Source organism: Euprymna scolopes, chromosome 16 (assembly GCF_053919585.1).
Source record: "Euprymna scolopes isolate OS-2025 chromosome 16, ASM5391958v1, whole genome shotgun sequence".
In the NCBI taxonomy this organism is placed as follows: Eukaryota; Metazoa; Mollusca; class Cephalopoda; order Sepiida; family Sepiolidae; genus Euprymna; species Euprymna scolopes.
This window is the reverse complement of record NC_136497.1, coordinates 136903522-136927344: the sequence shown is the minus strand read 5'-3', so window position 1 is coordinate 136927344 and position 23823 is coordinate 136903522. Positions and strand designations below refer to the sequence as shown.

At 36.5% G+C, this 23823-nt stretch overlaps 1 protein-coding gene across 1 annotated transcript in view; it reads left to right on the top strand.

The window, feature by feature from the left end:
• The window catches only part of LOC145296119 (uncharacterized), a 61209-nt gene that overhangs the window by 14670 nt on the left and 22716 nt on the right, over positions 1 to 23823 (top strand). The window contains exons 2-6 of the mRNA XM_080142266.1: positions 4888 to 5003; positions 8565 to 8712; positions 11369 to 11472; positions 12960 to 13066; positions 14715 to 16229. Of these exons, the coding sequence (XP_079998392.1) occupies positions 4888 to 5003; positions 8565 to 8712; positions 11369 to 11472; positions 12960 to 13066; positions 14715 to 16229 (1990 nt within the window). The remainder of the gene's footprint in view (positions 1 to 4887; positions 5004 to 8564; positions 8713 to 11368; positions 11473 to 12959; positions 13067 to 14714; positions 16230 to 23823) is intronic.

Sequence of the window (23823 nt, the reverse complement as noted above, 5' to 3'; positions counted from 1 at the left end):
CAACCTTTGTCTCATCATCACAATGTGGAATCCTTGTGCCTTTTTTACAAGTACTTTAATGGAATGTGCTCTCTGAACTTGTGTCCCCTCGACATACATACTCTTGATTAATCCGATTAGCAGAAAAATCAGCGGATCTGAATGAGAATCATCTCATCCTATATATTAGTAATCAATAATAATCCACTTAAAAAATTGCAAAAAATGGAACGCCATTTTTAACATGGGGAGGTTTGGGGGGGGGGGTATTCCAAAAGCCATTCTTGGAGGGATGATTCTCGTTCAGGTCCGCCTCAAAATCCACCCCCACTATTGAGATCCGTAGATGCCAGAAGGGTTTCTACTCTAATAATTTCTTCCCTCGAACTGCTACACTTTCAAATTCCCTCCCTGTTTCTTATTTCCATGATTGTACTAAAATGAAAAAATTCAGACATCTCTCGACTCAACTCCCCACATAGTCCCCTGTAGACATGATCTCAAATAGTATCCCATTGTGTCTAATTGACAATGTGCCTTGTTTGAGGTGAAAGAGTTTTAAACAAAAAGAAGAAAAATGATATATGAAAGTCAATCTGGCCAGTGAAGGTTGAGGATATGCGTTGCATGGAGAGAAATTATATGAAAATGATACAATGAATGTGTAATGTGTTGTTCAAAATCTGATGATCTCAGAAGATTAAATCTGGACAGTATAGGAAGATATGTGTGCAGCACAAGAGACTTTGATATTTTGACAGAATGAATGAATGTGCTTGCATTAGTAAATGTAGAACAGTAGAGGTGATGAAAAGAAATCTGTAGGGAAGATGAATTTGAGAGAAAGAGGGGTAAATAAAGACCTGGTCAGGAATAGATTAGTTAGAAAGTCAAATTCAAAAAGTTGTCCAACACATGCTAACATGCAAAATGAGCAATAAACCAAATATTATGATTATGATTTAGCATAATAGTCTCTCAGCTGTAACATTTGATTTTTTATTTTTTATTTAAGTGATTGTTTATGAGAAACGGCCTCTATTAAACTACTCTAGTCAATTTTTGGTCTACTGACTTGAAACTTGATATATGGACTATTTGGACCTGTGGAACAGTTTGGAGTTGGTTTTTAGCTGGAAAAAAGGTTACTAAGATATCAACAAAACATTAACTAAGATATTATTTTTAAGACATTAATGGAAATCCGTAGTCATTTAATAACTAAGATCACTAAGATATCAACAAAAAATTAAATTAATGCACATGCACAAATATACATTTATGCATTCACATCAGTTGTAAAGTTTTGAAATGTTCAGATGTTAGCAAATAACGCTGGAGATCTAAATGTTTTGGTTTCGATTCTAGCTGCATTGTGTGACTGTTGGCAAACTGAGAAAAGGGAGCACCAACTTAATATCTTGGAAGAGTTAATCAGGAACCATCTTCAAGCCTCAACCAAAACACACACCCCTGGAATGAAAACGCCAGAGATGTTGGGACAACCAAAATGCCCGATGGTCGTGACAAAACATTAAACCAACAAATAACAGAAATCAACTTCTCAATAAAACAGTTATTCATATTTGATGCCAAATCAAGAACAAAGATTTTATATACCAGCCATTCTCAACCTTTTTCTAAACAGTTCATTTCTTGTAAGTAAATAAAACAAATAAAAATACTCGAGCTGAGATTGAAACCAAAACCTAAAGACAATGTCTCAAGTACAATAAGCCAGCTTGATACAATCTTTAAAAAATGTTTTCAAACCTACTTATTCTTAACATAAGGAATCTGTCGTGTAAACCATTCACGCATGCACATTCGTAAAACAGTTGACAAACAGATAAAAATCTGATGATCCCCACCCCTCCCCACGTACCAATTTTTTTATTTTTTTATCCCTTAGCAGCCCTTTTTTCCTGATGAAAACTACTTAAAATGTTTTGCCCGTGTCTGAATACCCTAGATACCAAATTTCAAGTTTAGATAAAAAAATTTAATATATAGGTTGGGACGTGTCCTCTCACACTTTTATAGATATATATATATATATATATATATATATATATATATATCTATATATAATAATCAATTTAGCTTATGTGAACAAATTTATTGTTGCTAAAAAGAGATTCTTGTCAAGAATTCCTCCTATATTAAAAAGCAAAAATAAAGGAAGATTTTTACGTAGCCATAACAAAGCGAAAAGATCATGTTCCAAAAATCATATATCAATCAAGTAGTTTTTTTTTTCTAAATAAGAAAATTAAATTTTAGAAATAGCCAGAATGACTGTCTCGTCTGCCATTGCGAAAACGCATCAAGAAACAAAAGTAGATAACTGGACAATAATTCAAACTTTAAAGGATTTATTTTCTGATGACTACGAATTCCCATTAATTTCTTAAACATGATTTCCTTTATAAAAATTAAACAACTTGATCAATTTATGTGATTTTTCGAATATAATTTCGATTCGTTACGTGTACGTACATCATAAAGATTTTTTTTTTGTTTCTTTTGTATAGGGGGAATTCTGAGCAAGAACTCAAGAGGGGTATTTAGTACCACAAAGAAAAAAACGAGTGCTATAAGACCAGATAACTGATCTTATGTACTAGAATGCCACTGATTTGTTTGTTTTTGTTTTACGCCATATCAACCCTTTTCAGGTTATTTAATGTCGAATCCAGTGATTTTAAAGAACAATGTTTTAATAGAGTATATTTGTTTTTTGTTTTTTTAAGTCGGTTTCTATTTAACCCATAGTTGGGACCCTAACAGGTACTACCACTCTGGGTCAGAGTGGACCTGGGAGCAATGGCAATTAAAGGGTGGCTCCACACTCACCAAAAGCCTGCAAGCTGGGGCCTCACTATCGGATATAGTTTTAGGTCATATCCAGGACCAAAATGCAACTGATGAGAGAAAATCAAAAGATGAACAATAAATTTGGGAAAAAAAAATCAAAACTGAAATGAACAAAGTGCAGTAGAGAGGATGAGGATAGAGTTGTTCTTATTGCTGTGCCAATAGTTAGGTAAAAAATGCGGTTGAGGGAGATCAAAGATCTGGGTAACCCAGGGCTCTACATTGCGAATGAAACAAAGTGACAACTAGAAATAATGAAACGCTTATCTTTTGGCTATTGCATTTCTTTCACTGACAATCTTCCAAAGCTCACTTGCTGAGTAAAAAATATCTTTTCAACTTTTTTGTTTAAATAAAACGAACAAAGTTTAAATTATTTAAACAATAAAAGTTTAGAACAATATACTCTTTTAAAACATCTGAAGAAATTAGAATGTTTATAGCTTCAAGTATCAACATAAAGTTTGTATATTTACAATTACACTTATTAAAACAATACATAAAAATATGATGTACATACTCATCACAGAACGAAAATGTCATATTCTAAAAATCATGTGGGTTTGGCTAGTAAACGAAAATATTTTAGTTTTATTAAAAGGTCAACAAAAGATAAATTTGTCCATAGAGCCGTGTAACCAGAAGATTCACAAAAGGGGGGAGAGGGTGTACATTTTATATATAGCTTTGATATTTCAAAGAATAAATAATGTATATTCTATCATTCTAAAAAGAAACATCTAAATGTATCGAAGTGCCCATATTTAAAAAAAAATGTTTATGATCTTTAGTAATGCATGGAACATATTACCATTGACTGATTCTTGGATTTCAGATGGTAACAAAATATTCTGGCCGGCATTCTGTAGTAATAAGCTGTTTTTTTTTGTTTTTTTTATTGTTGACAGAAGTAGTCAGCTCTTGTTGTAAGGGTAGTTATAGTAGTGATGTTGCAGCAGAAGTTTCTTTATCTTTCCATTGTTATTAACGATTGTGATTATCTTTTTCCTGATATATTTATGTAATAATGAAAGCAATTAAAAAGAATAACAATAACTCTATTAATTACTCTGGCCTGCATATTATTTTCTTGGTTTTTATTTTATTTTTTTGTTCTACTAACTAGCTGATTGCATATCTTCCTGGCCATCCCCTCTGGAGGTGATAGAATACCCGAAACAGACGTCTTGATTGAGCTGTAACTGCAAATATCCAAGAGACAGGAACTATTTGGCTTCTTTGCCACATTGAATTCCTGCAATGACATAACTTCCTGTGCATGTAGCTCTAATCTTTAACATTGAAAATTCCTTCTTTTTTTTTTAAGTTAACTTTGTTTTTAACCTTATTTTTACACACGCTTATCCCTCCATCTGATCATGTTTCGGATTCGCATTATCTTTTTTTTAAAACTTGTGATGATTGGGTTTTTAATACAATTCTTTTTATGGCTTTCATTATTGATTATTACGGGTCTCCAAATTACGGCCCGTGATCTAGATCTGACTTGCCAAGGTCTTTAATCTGTCCCACTGAGCTCTTATGTAAAAATATTGAGGCAAAATTTTTTAAATGAAAATGTGTGAAAATAATGTGTTGGTTTTTCTTTTTGCCCAGAAAATGATTAAAAGAAGTTTTAAAAACCAGTTTCACTAAAAAGCAAAATTAACAAAACGGTATAAAACATGTCCAGGTCATTTTTTAAATTTTGGCCTGCATATCTCTAAAAAGTCAGCAATATGGCTCCCTGTTCAAAAACTTTTGAGACTAATGGATGATAACATTGCTTCTGAGACATTCTTGGTTAAAATAAATTATGTATCAGGTACATTTGGAAGCCAAATAACAACGCAATATTATGAAATATTTTGTAATATTGCGTTATGATTTGGTTTTCGAACGTACCTGATACATAATTTATTTTATTCAAATTAAATCATTGCTTCTATAACGGAACTTGCACCCATGACATTCTTGGTTATTTATTTTAAGCAAATCCTTTATGACATTTTTTTTTTTTTTTTTTAACAGGTGCGTGGATCATTACAAGCACATAGACAGAGAAAAGAAAAAATCTTCAAAAAAATTCCTGCGCGGCTTTGTTTCAAATTGACATCTCTGGTTCCTCCCATTCTATTAGATGAAGGGTGAGCATGTTTCAAAATGTTTTAGATGAGATGCGACAATTTGGATTATTCCAATTTTCATCTTGGTTGTTATTTTCACAACATTTTACTTGATATGACCTCTGATCTTCTTCAGGTACATCTTTTTGAACTTGGGAATAGAGAATTTTGAGCAGACCCCTTTATTTAATTCAAGATCATTAATTAACAATGACATTCTTCTAGAGGTTGAAGTTTCAATCCTTACAATAACAACTAATAACAGAATAATTAACACCTCTAGGGGGGGGGGGTTTAATTCCATATCAAAATAATCCAGGATTTAAAATTCGTATCCTTAGATTTTATATCTTGCACATGATGGACATTATATCATGTGCAAAAATTCCCAAATCTGATGAAATCACATAGAAAGTTTAATTTCTGAGCAAACTTGATGCCATTTTTGGATTCCATGGGTCAAAAAACTTGAGTAAATTTTCAGGGTCATGATGCCTACTTGGGAGAGAACAAATGCCTACTTGATACTATCCTTGAGTGTCTAAGGTCTCTCTGTGCAGGAGTTTGTCAGAACAACCTGGCATGAGGCTACTTTTCCCTAAAAGTAAACCCTGGCCAAATATTCAAAATCACATAGTATTCGCAGTCCAAATAAGATATCCTTTCTACCGCTAACCCATATTAGCTTTTACGAGGAATGGTGCACCTTCTCGAAGTGATGTTACCTCAAGTAGAAACATGAAGCTGGATACTCCACCAGACTAGATAAATTCTTGTCCTGGAATCCAGTAAGACCAAGAGACCAAAATGAAAGATATACTACAACATGAAAATTGTTAATTGGGGAGAGGAAAATTATGTTCTCAATTTCTTTACTAACTCGGTATTTGAGAGATAAAGAACATACGAATATCTCTGTATCTCATATAGATAGAGTAGCCTCTTGATTTCTAAGAGCTTCAACTGAACTAAAATAAAACAAAGCTATACAGTTAACCAAGTGCAAGAGAGATTCAAACAGTTGTACTAAAAGGGACAGTTAGAATCTTAAAAAAAGATCTCTCTTAATAATATGAAATAGTGGGTGAATATCTGGCATCTGGTAGGCTGTCCCATCCATAAATTCAACAAAATGATAAAATGACAAGAAAATTAAAAAAAATAAATAAAATTTAAAAAAATGTAATTATTAAAATGTTTCCCGGGCAACGTTGTGCCTGATTTATGCAAAACAGAAAACACTCTAAAGCGGCAACCACTTGCAGTAACAAACTCAAATTTTCAGGATGTCTTCGTTTTTATGATGTTCATCTGTGGTGCAAGTTACAATAAAATCTAAGGGTAAAAGTTTCAAAATCTGAAATTTCTCAATGATTTGACATGGCTAACTGAACGAGAACTATCTACTCCTTTGGATTAAAAATGATTTGACATGGCTGACTGAACGAGAACTATCTACTCCTTTGGATTAAAAAGGGTTCAGTTTGAAATTCTGTATAGGTTCTTGAGTAAAATGATGTGGTTGAAGAAGGTCAGAAGTTACATTGTCCAACATATTCTGAAAATAATCACCAAGATAAGAATAGCAGTCCATATATGTGAAGAATACGTAGTGTTGCAGTTGCTTTTTTGCAATTGTTAACTATTTTTTGTTAATTTCTCAATGAAGCCTATCCATATTTTGATGGTTTATTTATTTTTTTTTTTTATAAATTTCATTATATCTTAATATATTCTGTTTGCTCTGTTCTTCATATTGAAACTATGCCCCTTTCTTCCTCTGGTGCAATAAAAATAAAAGCCCTGTTTTCTAAATTGAATCTTAATTATATTATGTATTATCTAAATCTCAAATGTCTGTTAGTATGTTTCGCAAAAACTTTCAACACGCGCGACCAACACTGACAAAATTGGTATCATTTGAAAGCTCAGTCTCTCAGCCAACAAATATCCAAAAATTGGCCAAAAACATTAATTCTTTTGCCGTCAACTGGGCCATTTTTTACAAGGAGGGGTCACTTTCTCCGTCAACATTTTTGCAAAGTCATCATACGCCTTGCAATGACTAAGCTTAATTTGAATGGCGGCAACGTCATATGTCATGGTGGGCATGGTAACTAAACTGTTTGCTTTTTTTTTTTTTTTTTTTTTTCCCCCCACTTCCTTTTCTTCTTAGTGTTACAGGTTTGAGCCTGACTGCTACTTTTTTTTTTTTTTTTTTTTTTTTTTTTTTTTTTTGCACTCGCACGGGTACTCGCTGCTGTTTACGTTTTTACATTTTTTTAGGGCTCCATTGATTTAATACCCTTACCATAAAATCTCTTCACACCCGGACAACATTGGGTATCCCCGCTAGTTCTATATAAAGGTAATTTATAGAGGTCCATACACTGCCGAGGTGAAACGGATCAACACAAAAAAAATGTTATGGTGGAATAAGCTATGCACCTTTCATTAATACAATATTTATGTACATTTTTGTACATGTTTTATACTTGCACTGTGTTCTTACTTGCATCAATATGTATGTTAGAATTAAAATTGAACACTTATCTGAGGAAGGGATTTTCTGGAACATCATACAGTACTGAACTTCCATCTAACCACACTGATGCAAGTATTAAATATATTCAAAAAATGAATACATACTGTTAATAAAAAGTGAATTTGCATAGTTAAATCAACCGTTATATATCTTAATTGGTCCACCGACTTAGTCGGATTTGGACCTTAGAATTCACCCTCGTCCGTTCATTCCCAAAATTCTCAATAACTACTTATTACATTTTTCTAAAATTTTGCATGAAGTTACAACTATCCAAGGGAGGAAATGTAACATTCTCAGATTTTTGATAAAAATTCTGGTTGCGTCACAAGGGAGGTCAAAATAGTCAAAAATAGCACTTTTCAGGACATAGAATCTTTTCCAATCATTAGATTTTACTGAAAATTACCCAAAAGCACGATCACATGGATATATGTCTGGAAACGTAATCTTTGACCCTTCGAAAATTCTGGGGTTTGAGCCCTAGGGTGTTTCAGGGGTGAAAAACACACCTTTTTGGAGCTAATTTTTATTTTTCTTCTAAAATTCAAGTCATTAGTCGGAGGATCATATAATTTTTGGCTTGTTTGCTTTAGTGTCTATCTGTTAGACCTCTAGATTGTATTGCCTTTTTGGAGCTAATTTTTATTTTTCTTCTAAAATTCAAGTCATTAGTCGGAGGATCATATAATTTTTGGCTTGTTTGCTTTAGTGTCTATCTGTTAGACCTCTAGATTGTATTGCCTTTAATAAATTACCTTTATACACAATAGACAATGCGGTACCTATGCACGTTTGTTACCGTGCTGAAATAATGTTATTTAGAAAGCCATTCTTAACATGGGGAGGGGGGTTGTAATCTTTACTTTCGCCAAACAATTTAATAAAAAAGATATCGTAAAACTTGAATTTAACTTGAAAATACTATTTTTAAAAAAATAGCACAGTAACGAAAGCGCGTAAGTACCGACAATGCTTCAAGCAAACTATGTTAACCTCTTCTCTCCTTGTCTGTCTTGTTTTTCTTTCCTCCACAGATATGTGTTTCTGGGATTTACAAAGGATGGTCAGTTTATCATCTCCTATTCCCTCCAGGTTGATACGGATGAAAACACTGGGTTTCTGCCAGTCTATGTTTATAATCTACAATGGTGGTGGTTCATACCATGCAAACCTTTAAAAAAGGTAAAAAAAAATTTCATTTTTGTTCAGAAATTATCACAAATATCAGTTGTCGCTGATGAGTGAAAAGTCTCGATTTAATTAACAATTTGCTTTGGTACTGACATTCCATCAGATTAGAAATTTGGGAGCTAGATTACAATCCAAGTGTAGTATCTGTTCTTCAGATGTAGCACTTTTATTTCTCGTTCTCTTTCAGTGAAGGAGAAATCCTTCGCGACTGAGACAATGTTTATTTTCGTACCTTTTCTCCACGTTAAAAAATGACCCTGGTGTCTAACTGTCCCGTGGGGAGGCATTGTAACTAGGTACAATAAAAATAAATCCTCTAGCTGAACATGTGGTACTACAGAGTGCACTCCCCCTACACCCTCATAACTAGGACGATGAGGAGAGATTAACGAGAAAATGAATGATACTAAAGATATTAAAAGCGACTACAGGTTTTTAATATCCAGGTTGTATATAGCAAAAAATGATTTTGACAAGAATGAGTGCACCTGGTGACGATATGCAAGAAAAAAATAATTATTGGATGTACCAAAAGATCGTTTGAATAAAAATAATGAACCCAACACCAGGCACCTGCATGAAGATGCAACAACAAACATAATCAAGTGTCAAAAGTTGGATGTTTGAAAGCTCGTTTTTGGGTCAGTCCAGCCAATTTCAGTGAGGGCTTGGAATTGATGTTCTCCAAATCTCCTGAAACTTTCAGATTCTTTTAGTACCATTGAAAGGAGTAAATCCTGAAAATTTCAGCTCAAGTCCTTTTTCCGTTCAAATTTTATGGCCTTTTGAAAATTTTCATATCGCTGAAATTTTTTTGACACTGACGATTTTCTCAATTTTGGAAGCCAATTTTCAGAAATTGTTATATTTAAAAAGGTCTCGATGAACTGCTTTCAATTATGTCCATAGAATACTATAAGAATCAGTTTAATTCATGGTTTCTAACCAAATTGGAAAAAATTTACGGAGCTAACAAAAATGACAAAATTTGAAAAAATCACCCCAAAAAAGTCAAATTTTTAATTTTTTTGAATTTGTAAAGAGTAAGTTCTTGCTAACAATCAACCCAAAATCCTTTTAATGCTTTAAACCTCATAGTATGCTATGAATACTTCCTCAAAAAATAAAATTTAGGTGTTGAAAACAAATAAATTTGAAATTATGGGGTACCAAATATGGCAAAAAGTCCGCAAAACTTAAATTTTACGGACTTTTTTCCATTTTAGAATGGTAATAACTCAGTAATGGTTGCTCAGAACCATATAAAACTATATATTTTCTTGAAGAACATCTTGAGCTCTATTCAAAAATGTAAAATAAGCCAGTTTATAAACATCCTACTAAAATCTATGGGACATCAAAAATCACAAAATTTTAAAAATTTTAACTTTCGATGAAGTTCAGAGGCCTGGAACTAGTGGCCAAGAAAAAAAAATACAAGAACTTGACAAACTTGCTGTATCATTTTACCGATTTCGATCTCCAAGCAGAATGGAACTTCTTTGCCACATCACACGGAAAGAATGCTTGTGATGGCGTAGGTTGCACAATCAAGAGATTAGCAGCAGATGCTCTTTTGTTAGTAGAGATAAAAGATAAACTGAAGACAAAGAAAAGGTGAAAGGAAAGTAAAAGATGGGGTGGGGGGTAGAAAAAGGAAGCAGTCAAACTGAGGTAGGGAGAACTGTGATATTGCTTGATGGAGGATCGTGGCAAGAGATGTCAGGATCGGATTTAGCTGAGATTTAGAAGACGAGTTGGCTGGATTATAGAGACACTGACGACGATGTAGTCGCAATATATGCCACGGATGGGAAGATCTTGAAAAAAAAAACTGTTCGCTGTTGGACATACATAGGAAGAAAAAAAAGTTCTTTGCCAGTGTGGTAATTGATTTCAGTTCAAAATAAAAAAAAATTCTTTGCATGAGAAAATTAAAATTTCAATGCAAAGAAATCACAGTTCATAGTCATGGAAAAATGAGAATAATTTGATTTAAATATGATGCAATACATTTGAGCATTAAACAAAAACGTTTATTTAATTTGCACAGTTAATGAAAATGCTCTTTTAGACTGACGCTTGACAGACCAAGAACGGGTGCTTGCATTATAAATAATAAAATGAAAAGGTGCCCAAAAACAGATATACAGCAAATAAATTTTACCGAAGGCAAGATAAGTTACTCTTCTACCTATATGGATAAGTTTTGTAATTTTAACTTATTTTAAAGTGTTTATTTAATTTGAAACACAAATAGTGTTAAGTCTGACATTAGAACAAGAAAAAAATGACTGACATGAGATGGTCATCTGGTGAGTCTCGATAATCATTTAAAAATCAAAAACAAAATACTGATAGAAACTCACATCTGACAGACCAACAAAAATGCTATTTTAAAACTTAAATATGAAAGCTCTACCCACTGAGAAGACCTCCGAGAGAAATGTAAAATAAGATGTGGTCATTCAGTCTCTTTACTTGTGATGAACTATTTCAAATTGATGGTCTCTTAAAAATGTGGGGGTACATTTAAAAACATCAAATCTCGAGAAAAGTCGATGTTAGGATTTTATTTAATCTTAACTGATTTGTCGTAAATATAAATTTAGACATGGCTGACGTTAGAATTTCTTTTAATTTTCAGATTTCCGAGGTGCGCCTTTTTGAAGATGGAATCGAACCAGATATTTTCATTGCAGTATGTGAATGGCCAACCGACAGATCAAAAATTCTTGTCTATGGTCACTGGTAAGCTCTTTTCTATCAACTCTAGCCTGATTTTGACAAAGAATAAGAATGTTAGAATATGTATATGAAGAAATTACTTGTACGAGAGTGGCCACCCTTTAAAAATGCGTGTTTTATACATTTTTTTAACTTTTTTCAATGATTATCATAGATCACAGACTTAGTAGCCATATTAGAAAAAAAAAATTTGAAAAAAAGAAATGACTTAAGAAGGGGGTTCACTTTCTCATTATAACGTTCTACTTCATTGATACCTGACTTACTGTCCATTTCTTCACAGACGTGTCGTGATTAGAACATTATAATGAGAAAGTGAACGCCCTTCTTAAAAGTTTTTTTTTTTTTTTTTTTCAGAATTTTTTCTGCTAATATGATACTTAAATCTGTAATCTATGACAGTCGACGGGGAAAAAACTTAAAACAAAAACAAATGTGAAAAACACGCATGGGGGTGGGGGACCACTCTCGTACAGGTTTGTAATATTTTAAAACAATTTACAAAAGATACATGAATGTTTATCTATTTTACTTTTCTTCATGAAGACTTGTATATTGCAGGATAACACCATAATGGACAGGGTGTTGCCTTGAATTAAAGTTTAGGTGATGTAGAACATCTCCGCTGTCTCTTGGGGGTTCGTTTCTTAAAGCAACTAGCAGGGAAACCTGGCATTGCCCGTGATTGAATGAAGATCAACGAATATTCCACACCATATTTTATTGTCATCAAAATCAATGAAATTACCCATTTTTTCAATCAAATCAATTGATTGCCTGCTCTAGTTGAGGATCTCACCCACAGTGCACTGGGAGGAAACTTTAATACATTGTAGTCCACATTGCACTGTAGAGAACTAATGTTGATTTTGTAAAATTATTTTTATACATAATGGCTTGAATTAAAGTTTTAAACGCAAAAGTCAAGTATTATGGTTCAATTGTCTTCTAAACAGAAACATTCATTTCAAATGTGCCCCTGTCTTATCAAAGAACCTACTGTCGATTTTATATTGCTGGGCACTTCTGTTCGTGCATTGAAAAACTTTTCAAATGCAATTGTGGTGTCGGGCTGTGTACAGGTGTTAACTTTGTTTAAAATCGGACTGTTTCAACTTTAATCGGATTTTTCGATTCATGATTTTCACTACTTATCAGGGGCATTCCGATACAAAACCTATCTAAGAACACTGCCAGGCACATAAAGTGTATTTATGAAATTTCATAAAAAAAATTGGTAATAATCAATAGAAAATTGGCTCTATAATGATAAATATGAAATCTGCATGAATCTAATAATATGCATATTTTCCAACCGGGCAACACCAAGTAGTCTGCTGGTATTATATAATAATGAGGTGCCTTTCAAACAAATTTTTTTACATGTTTTTATTTATTTTTTTAAATTTTTTCAAAAACTTAAGTTTTACCGAGTTTCAATACTGTGGGATACCTTTTCATTTTAATTTTTCCAACTTTCTTTTGAACAGTGTACCAAGAAGTAGAGAAGAAGGAACGCAATGCTTTATCACAATAACTGCAGTACCACCTCTCAGTTCTTGCAAGGATTGTTATATTGCTGAAACCAATTTTCCATGTAAGTTGTTTTTTGAGTGGGGATGGGGGGGGGGGGGCTTTATTTTAAGTGTAATTGAATTTATAGATGACCTGTCTTGTTCCCTACCTTTCTCTCCGTCCTCTTTAATTTTTCCCTTCTTCCTCCTTTATTTTTTTTCCTTTCTTCTTCGCCCCCCCCCCCAAAAAAAAAAACTCTAGTCCTCTAATCCAGAGTTTCCCAAATTTCAGGACACCATCGATTGATCGATGCCTCCGTTCACTCTTGAAAGACAAAGGATACCTCTATATGGGCAGTTTTGCGTGTAATTGTGAGGCAAAGGTTGCGCAATCTGCAACCACACCTCCTGAATCGGCACTATTTGGGTCCAGTGGCAAGGAGAAGACCAGGACGACTGGAAACAATGCCGAGATAAGCGGAGAGCACATACAGCACCTGAAAGTCCCAAATGGTCACCCATTTAGTACTGACCAGGTTCAACGTTGCTTAACTTCGGTGATCCAGCGGGAACCGGTGTGTCAACATGATTATGCCGTATGGGCACCATCGAGCCTCTGAGCAAGGCGAAGGTTTTTCACAGATAATTTCCAAAATAAATACGAAAAACATTTTCACATTAACTAATGAAAATGTTTACAACCCTTTTTTGTTTTTGATTGATCAAAAATTGTTGCGTTTTTTGTTTTTTTTTAATTATTTTATTTTTCATAAATCATTCTGAAACTCTTTACACCTGTAGTTATTTATCATTTCTCTTTCCAGTGAAAAAGATCAATAATTAAATGTCTGCAGCCATTTAATTTTTCCATTATAAAACATTTGGTCCATTTTAAGAAAGGGCTTCTGGAGCCCACTTTGGGAAACCTTGCTCTAATCTATCCATACAGTTATGAAAATCTATTCATCATTTATGACATTTTCACATGATTTAACGCATAAACTTTGTTAGATTTTAAAAGTTGCACTTAAATAGCAAGCACAACAGAAGACATAGACCACAAAGGAAATTAGACTTGTAAAAGAATGTTGATATAAAGCAACTCAAGAGGTCTTAGCCTGTCTGTCTATTCCACTTTTCTCAAAAACTACTGAGCCGATATGGCTGAATTTTTTTTGTATAGGTCATTGCTATAATAAGGTGCAGCAAATCAAACGTATCTGTTTGGTGCACAGTTAGCGATTAATATGCATTCACATTAGACCCACTGCATAATCACATCAGTGTTTGGTCAGAGATGTACCCTTTTGCACTGTGTTCTGTAGTCCTGAATGTGCTGCTTCAGAACGATGTTAATAAACATGTATCACTATCACATTTTCCAAGTTTTATATTGTATAACTATCGTGACGTTTCTAAGTTTTATGCATTCCCAAATTAGCTAATCTATGTCTATTACTAGCAGTTTTTATGGCCATAAAGAAAAAAAAAATAATAGGGGTTAGTTGCCACAGTACCACATGTACTTGAGAGGTTTGACATAAAGCACTAATTTGAAGTTGACGGGCTACAACTTTTTCCCATTTGTCTAGTATAACAGAATCCTGCAGTTATGCTAACGATTTCCAAACATCCTCTGTGTGTAAAATCACATAGAAAATTAAATTGCTAATTCTTTTTTATTTCTATTATATGCTTGACATTAACACTTATTGCTGTTTCCCTTTTCAGGTGTGAAACACAAGAACAAAGTTATGTGCTTGAAGCACAGTTTCTGCATTTACTGCAAGTATGAACTGGCGCCACCATTTCCTTCTTTCATTCCTCAAATTCAGCTCAAAATGGATGGCGTGGTTGTCCTCAACACGGGAGATTCTCTTGTGGCCCTGGACTTCCGCATCAACCAACCTACGACCACTTGTGGCCAGACAGGTAGCCCTGCAGATGAAACCAAAAGACTTTTCAGCTGTGGTAGTACAAACCCTGCCAACAACAATCTCAATGGATATTACAATTTTAGAGGATCACCAGCAGGGTCCGACTCTGCCACAGAATCGGATGATGAGGGTTGGGGTGGTCGCATGGATACAAGACCCACCTCTACCCCTGTGACAAGCACCTCATCATCTTCGTCTTGTACGACAACAACAACAACCAGTAGCTTAACTGCCATAAGTAATGGCAGCAGCGTTGGCGGCAGTGGCAGTACGACAAGCCTGACCAGCAGTGTGTCCAGGTGTTGTCAAAGGACTAAATTCCACCCTGTCAATCCCTCCAACACTGACCAAATAGAACCGCCCCCACAACAACAATACCTGTGCTGTTCGACGTGTTGCAGCGAGTCTAGCGCCACGGCCTGCTGTCGACACAGCAAGGCCACTGGTCACTGCCGGAATTGTAACTGTGAGAACTCTTGTCCGCTCTCCTTGAACAACGGCCCCACAAGTGGCAATGGAGATGAGGCTCTCGGCAATCTAAGTTTGAAGCAACCGTGCTGTACTGTCTGTGATAAAGCTCTGACCGCTGCCTCGGCGCCATCTTGTCTTCATCATCATCACCATCCACACCATCACCATCATCACAACCACCCACACCATCATCATCATCACAACCACAGCCACCACCATCATGTCGGTACCAACTTCTCTCCGACTCCACCACCATCTTCTCCTACCAGCTGCTGTGATAACAACCATGCTAACAGACTGACAGACAATAACAGTCGCCGATGTCGTGCTGCGGTCAAGCAGCGCAACGGTTGCACCGGCTCTTCATGTTGCTGTTGTTGTTGCACATGTGTAGTCGAGACTGCCAAAACGGATCAGCCATCCTCCCTGCCGTCATCTCTTCCTCCTTCTGCTGTCTTTCAGCATAACACTAAGCTGAATGTCTTGGAGGAATGTCGGTGTCCAAAGCGGAATAACGGCACTGCTTCCCCTGCAGTTGGTTCTACTCATCACTCCAGCAAATGTTTCTGCACTGCTGTTGGGGATCCCGACACAAAGGAGAACATGGTGGAGTCAACCAGCCAGCAGCAGCAGCATTTAAATAACAACAACAACGGTCTGTCCGATCCTTCTTTCTTTTCTCCCAGCAACAGTAGTAGCGGAAGTCCGACAACAAACAGCAACGAAAACTTACCTGATTCTTTACATCCAAACAAGTCTCGCTCCATGTCTTTTTCGTTGAAGAAATTTACATATCTGACTGAGGAGACGAACGTTGACTCCATTTTTCGCAATGAAGGTAAACAAATTTTCTTGCCTTTTTTAACACTCTTTATTGTGTACATTTTATTTTTAACTAAATGGAATATAATACAGGGTGACCCAAAAAAACAGGACATTCCATTGTTTTTCTGAGCATTTTACAGTCAACAGAGAAAAAAAAAGGCCAAAGACCCTTGTGTTTTGATGTGATGTTTTGAATATAATAAACTAGTTATGACCAAAGTTTCATTTCATTCGGACAAAACCCTAAGAAACGGGGCCTAATTAAAGTTGGGGCCCGTTTTTTTGAGGGGGGGGTCACCCTGTATTTACACATTGGATGTCAATGTCCTATAAATAGGATACCATCATCATTGTCATCGTCGTGTCAGGCTTGCCCAAACCAAATTGACTTTCCCTCAACAGGTCTCTATCTTCCATGGCCTTAAGTAAGATCTTCAAGTTATAAGCCAGTGTCTTCTGTCAATAATTTTGTGTACGTCTTAATAGGTCTTCCTACTTTAGCGGTTTCAGTGTTTAGAATCCCACAGTAACACATCACTGATGGCCTCATCTTTTCTTCTGTAGCAATATCCGGCACATCGTGTTCTTCTTTATCTTATTACTGAAAAGATCTGGGTTAACCGACCATACAGACAACTAATGGTTGGGTATGTTTTCCAGTTTAAATTTAACACTGCCTGGAGCATTCTAGTGTAAGTTCCATCTAACTTACTTTTAAGTTTTTTTTACTGAAAGTCCATGCTGGTGACCCATAAAGCAGCACCGTCTCACCGTCTCCACTATGATTCTGAAAACGTTTTTCTTGATCTGTTCCGAGAAGGCAGATTTCCATACAACTTTTGCTTTCTATAAAAATTTATCTATAAGAGTCTCAAATTTAATCAATCCCACACTATTAATCTGGGTTATCATCATGCACTCAGTCTGACCCTTGCCAAAATTTACACTAGCTGACTTAATCACTATCAGCGTAAGGTTCGTAATATCCAACACCACTGTACAGTAAACTTCAATGACATGAATTAGGCAGACAGGGCTAAGGTTAGCGAAGAGGTTGCAACAAGCGGAGCTACAAATGGAAAATGGAATTGTTTGCACACAAAAGTCAAGATGTTTCGTTTTACCTGAGAGTTCATCCTTCAAAATCCTCAGCTTAACATTTGCAGGTAACATGAATTGGAACAAATACATTGAGGACATTGCCAAGGTTGCTGCAAAATATACCATGCTAGAATATTTCTCACAACTAAAAAGTATCCAAAGCTATAATTAACTCATGCATGGAGTATTGTTGCCACATCTGGTGCATCTACCACTAGTCTCTCACTCTTAAACAGGGTCCAAAAAATGAGTTTCCAATGTAATAGGTCCAAGATTATCAGCCTTCAACCTGTGTCCCATCGCCACAATGCTGCATCCTTATGGCTGTTTTACAAGTACTTTAATGGAATGTGCTCTGATTAACTCATAGCACTTGTGCCCCTCTCAACGTAAGCAGCAAAATTCCACCCCTTCACTGTTGAGATCCGTAGATGCAAGATTTTAGTTTATATTACATTTTGGCACAATCAGAAGCTGGAATGGAATTCCAAAGGCTAGCAATTCAATTTCCACAATGAAGGGGTGGGATTTAGCTGATTGTTTGGAGTACCAGAGCAGCAAGTTCATCAGGGTACATTCCATTGAAAATCCAATTATAGGAGACCAAACCAGACCTATTCTTCCTAAGCGAAACTGGCATTAGACCGCCTGTTTCCCTAGATGAGTTCATAAAGGATATTCTAATTTAACATCCAAATCTGACCCCCAAGATCACCATGAGCATAGAACATGTACCTATATTAGAGATCGCTTTCCATGTGGTAGGGACATGAGAAGACCCTAAATTATCCTATATGTGCTTCTGGGTTGCATTTGCTCACACTACTGCGTTTATATTTGCCCTCTATCGTCCCCATAACAGCAAAGTTGCTATTTTTAAGAGTATATCTGAGAAAATTGACCACATTCTGTCTGCTCATTCTTCGACTAACATTCACGTCTATGGAGACTTCAATGTTCACAATGTGGAATGGTTAACCCACTCAAACAAGACAGGTGATGAGAAGAAGTTCTGTCATGATTTCTCCATTACTGATAACCTAACTGAGATTGTTCACAAACCTACCCGTGTGCCCAACACTGATGTTCAGTATGCCATTCTCCTAGACCTTTTTCTCACAACTTGCTCCATTCTGTCCCCACTAGGATCTTCCAACCGCTTGGTTGTCTCAGTTAAGATAATAAAAAAATGTAATAAGTCCCCTGACATACCTTGCCATCGTACAGTGTATTGATACGCTATGGTTGACTGGATAGCTTTCATACATTTATATCAGATTTACTTCTGCATTCCATGTTTAAAAAGAACATGTCCTCCATAGTATCAGACCTGACGGAATGGTTAATTGTAGTTATAGACTGCTTCATACCTTCAAAAAAAATTCCAGCAAAAACCTAACAGCCAGCCGTAGTTCTCTTCAGAATGTGCTGCTGCCATTGTGCACAGAAATCACTATTTCCATTGCTTCCAACGTAATAGATGTACTGAGATTAAAATCGCCTTCAGGACTAACCCTAACCCTGCCCCCCCCCCCCCTGCAGAGGGTAAAAGTCCCTCAATGGGGGGTCATGGATATGACCTTAAACTATATCCAGTGGTGAGGCCCCAGCTTGTGGGCTTTGGGGAGTGTGGAGCCACCCTTTAATTACCATTGCTCCCAGGTTCACTCTGACCCGGAGTGATAGTACCTGTTAGGGTCCCAACTATGGGTCAAATAGAAACCGACGTGAAAACAACAAATATATTCTATTAAAAAAATTTTTCTTCAAAATTTTTGGATTCTGCATTAAATAACCTGAAAAGGGTTGATATGCCGTAAAACAACCAACCAACCAATTTTGGCAAATAACAAACAGGGTCCCTAATAAAAGTGTGTGCTCTATCTCAACCATCATCAATGCACCTGAGGTAATCTCGTCAGCATTGGACAAAGCTAATCTCTTTGCCAAAAACTTTGCAGCTAATTCTATGCTATGTGATCAGGGCCACCAACTCCCCGTATTTCCTCCTGCGTCTGAAAACATGCAACATACAAATATGTGTGTGCTGTTGCCAATCAAAAACCTTGATTTCAGTAAAGCAACTAGCCCTGACGGCATTCCTATGAAATAGTGCTCAAAAAGCGTCAATCAGAACTAGCGCCCATACTTACAAAGCTGTTTAAGCATTGTCTTGAGGAGAATTGCTTCCCAACACCCTGGAAAACCTCATCAGTATGTCCTGTATTTAAAAATTGAGATGATCTGTCATCTCCCACTCAATACTCAATACAGACCAATCAGTCTTCTGTGGGTCATAAGTAAGTTGCTGGAATCTATGTTAAATAGAGAAGTAATCAACCACCTCAGCAAAAATAACCTCCTCAGTGGCATGCAATTTGGTTTCCATTCTGCTAGATCTACAGCAGATGTGCTAACAGTTATATCTTATAGGATTAGCGAATCTCTCGATGGAGGCTTCCTTTCTAGGACAATTGCTCTTGACATACCAAAGGTCTTTGATAGGGTATGGCATAAAATCTCTAGCTATGGTATAGCTGAAAATCTCTTTTCAGTTATTAAATCATTTCTTTTTGATAGATTCATAAGAGTAGTGGTTGATGGACAGAAATCAGAAGTTCACAGTATTAATGCTGGAGTCCCTCAGGTGTCCATCCTGGGCCCAACTCTCTTCCTGACCTACACCAATAATCTCCCAAATGACATCCTAAGATCATTCGTAGACATTTATGCTGATGACACTACCATCTATGCCAACATGTCAAAGGCCATAAATGACCAAGTTCTCTCTGATTCTCTCTCCTCTGATCTTGAGCATGTGGTGCAATAGGGAAAGAGGTGGTCGGTTAATTTTAATGCATCCAAAACTAAGCTTCTATCTTTCCATCATCAACGCTCTGACCCCCGTCTGGCATCAGTTAAAATGAATGGCTCTCATCTTGGGGAGGCTCCATGTTTTAACAAGCTCCTGGTCTGACCTTTACTCCTGATCTGAGGTAGAACACATACATCAAATCCATTGCCAAAGCTGCTGGGAAAATGACGGGATGGTTCTACCACTCCAGTAGATATCTCACTGCTGATGCAATTCTCTACCTATATAAGAGCCAAGTACATCCAAGAATCGAGTACTGTTGCCACCACTGGGCAGGAGCTGTTAGAAGCAGCTTATCTTGCCTTGATAGAGTTCAAAATAAACTTTGTAGCTGAGTGGGAAATGCCCCTTTCTCTTCCTTGCAACCTCTTTCTCACAGAAGAGACGTTGTGAGCCTGTCTGCTTTATTATTTTCATGGCAAGTGCTCATCTGAGTTCCAATCTATGGTCCCCCCTGACCTGACTTTTATAAAAAACACTCTAGCTGAAATCTCTATCAATAATTTCACCCACTCTTTATCTGTGCCTAAACCTAAACATAGATACCATGAACAAAGCTTCTTTCTTAAAACTGCACATCTGTGTAACTCTGTTCCATTTTCTTGCTTTCTAATTGACTACAACATGGGTGTCTTCACGTCTAATGTGAACAAGTTTTTGATAAGCCATCCATTACCAAATTTCCATCCATAAGCCATCCATTACCAAATTTCCATCCATAAGCCATCCATTACCAAATTTCCATCCATAAGCCATCCCATTACCAAATTTCCATCCATAAGCCATCCATTACCAAATTTCCATTCATAAGCCATCCATTACCAAATTTCCATCCATAAGCCATCCATTACCAAATTTCCATTCATAAGCCATCCATTACCAAATTTCCATTCATAAGCCATCCATTACCAAATTTCCATTCATAAGCCATCCATTACCAAATTTCCATTCATAAACCATCCATTACCAAATTTCATCCATAAGCCATCCATTACCAAATTTCCATTCATAAACCATCCATTACCAAATTTCCATTCATAAACCATCCATTACCAAATTTCATCCATAAGCCATCCATTACCAAATTTCAATCCATAAGGCATCCATTACCAAATTTCTATCCATAAGCCATCCAATTTACCAAATTTCCACTACTAACATTTACTACAATATTTTTCTATTGACTACTGTACATTCATTAACTCTCATCCTCGAATGGCCTTCGGGTCTTGATAGATGATGGCTTTGTAAAATAAATAAATAAAAGCGCAGCAATGCGACATTGCAGTGATAGGGCTGGATTTTAATAGTAGATGCTTGCAATGGCCATTGCCCTGTTGATTGTAATGTATTGCTGGTGCTGGTCCTTTGCAATTCTAGGAGGTCCATTCTCCAAGGCTTTTCCTTCTCTTTTTGAGAAGGGATTACTTTATTGCTAATTGCCTGAGGCATCTCTACCAGGGAATGTCAACAGGGTTACCCAGGCATATTGTGTAGGTCAGTGCTCCTTCTCTTTAGCGCTGACTTTTCAATCCTAATTTCTGGCCCTGATATCACATTTGCTGTGGGAGAGAGATAAATACTTAGTAGATGGAGGTGAACCTGAGTAAAAAACTAAGAACATCGCCACTTGGACGTACTATTTGGGAACATGCCTAGGAAAGATTAACAAGATGTTGGTTTACATTACATTTAAACTTCTGTATATCAGTACAGTCAGGGAAGCAGGAAGGGAATTCCAAGTCTAGATGGTCGAGGAAAGAAACTATTAGAATAAAAAGCTTTCTGGCATTTGGAGATCTCAACAGTGAAGGGGTATGATTTTGTTGCTAAGTGGGTTTGTCAGGGATTCTTGTTCATATTGCCCGTGAATGTTAAGCCAAGCAGTTTGAAGGAAGAATTTATTTATCATGGATATCCGTGGTTGGCGAGGCATCTTGTAATTATAGCAGCTTAGTCATCAGTATTAAATGTTGCCATCCATTTACCACCCGTTCCACTATGGTCTGGAAGTCATTTTCTAATGATTAGATTTGTGAACATCAGTTCTTCCCGCATGCATGTTATAGAGTGTTGTATCATCAGTATCCTGATATTATACAACTGATGATAGAGCAGCAGGTGTAAGCGTTACCGAAGAGTTAGAGCTCCTGTACTGTCAGTCGGAAACAGCAGCCAGACAAATTGTCAATTATGTAACCTCAACCTCTCCGGCAAGACCGGCCCAGACTAGCTGAGTGAGCACAAGTGGCATGCAAGCAAACCCAATTTGCTCTGTTTGTGAGAGAAAGAAAAAAATTGATAATAGGAGAACAGTGTTCAATGTCCTTGTCAGGAAACAAGGCCAAGCACAAGGTGGCTCTGACAAGTCCCTGGTAGTATACCTCTGTGCCTGGCTAATAGACAAAGGAACATGAAAGCCGATGATAGGCAGTGCTTATTTACTCCTTAATCAATTTAGGTTTGCAAACCAGAGAATTTGAGTCACCAGCTCTACGAAGGTTGTCGGCCATGACTGAGAAGGCCTCCCTCCCCCAGTTTTAATATCAAAGTTTTCCTTCTAGATGGATGACCTGACACAATCTACTGGTGTCCATCACACTAAAAGGGGTAATCATGCTCCTGGTTTCTACACCAGGTATTTCTACGCCCCCTCATAGATGAAAATATTGAGTATCTTAGTTTAAAGTTTTGCTCTATTCTAAATAAATAAGCATGGGATTGGAGATAGATTCCCCTCTTGACATTAAAAAATCGTGTTTAGAGACTCTTTATTGGATCCTGTCTGAGAAAGATAAACTAATTGATGATGAACCAACAAAGATGTGACAATGCTTTATGCATGAATAGATGGTTGCCTTGTAAAGATATAAGATACTAGCAGAAGTAATATTTTTTAGTATGATAGCGGGAGCCCACTTTCTTTGCAGCAGTCATGGCAGTATCTTCTATGTATTTGTTTCAATTCATGTTAGGCTGAAGGGTTTGAATGTTTAACTCTCGGGTGAGGCTGCTATTTGCTATTGCAATTGGTGATTGGAGAGGTTTCTTATAATTGCTAAAAGAGCTTTGTTTTAGTAGCTTTAAATGTTACCATCCATTTGTCCCCCATTCATCTAGACTGGAGGTTCTTTCCTAAGGATTCAGCCATTGACTTGGATATGTGCACATTTGTTTTGCCCACATGTTAAGACTAGAGCGTGGTCATCAACAAATATACTCATCTCAGACACAATTTCATCCAGGGGAGGTGGGGGGGGGTTAATTTTAAAAAATCAGAAACCAGTGTCCAAAAATCAATCAGTGCGCAACCTCTATCTCACAGAAGAGATGTTGCGAGTTTGTCTCTGATGTATCGTTATTTTCATGGAAAGTGTTCGACTGAGCTTCAGTCTATGGTCCCTCCTCGCCTAACTTTCACAAGAAACACTTGTCTAGCTGTAAACACTATCAATAATTCCCCCCACTCTTTATCTGTGCCTAAACCTAAACGTAGATTCCATGAACAAAGCTTCTTTCTTAGAACTGCACGCCTGTGGAATTGTCTTCCGTTTTCCTGCTTTCCGGCTGACTACAATATGGTTGTGTTCAAGTCTAACGTAAATAAGTTCTTGATGAGCCGTTCCATATA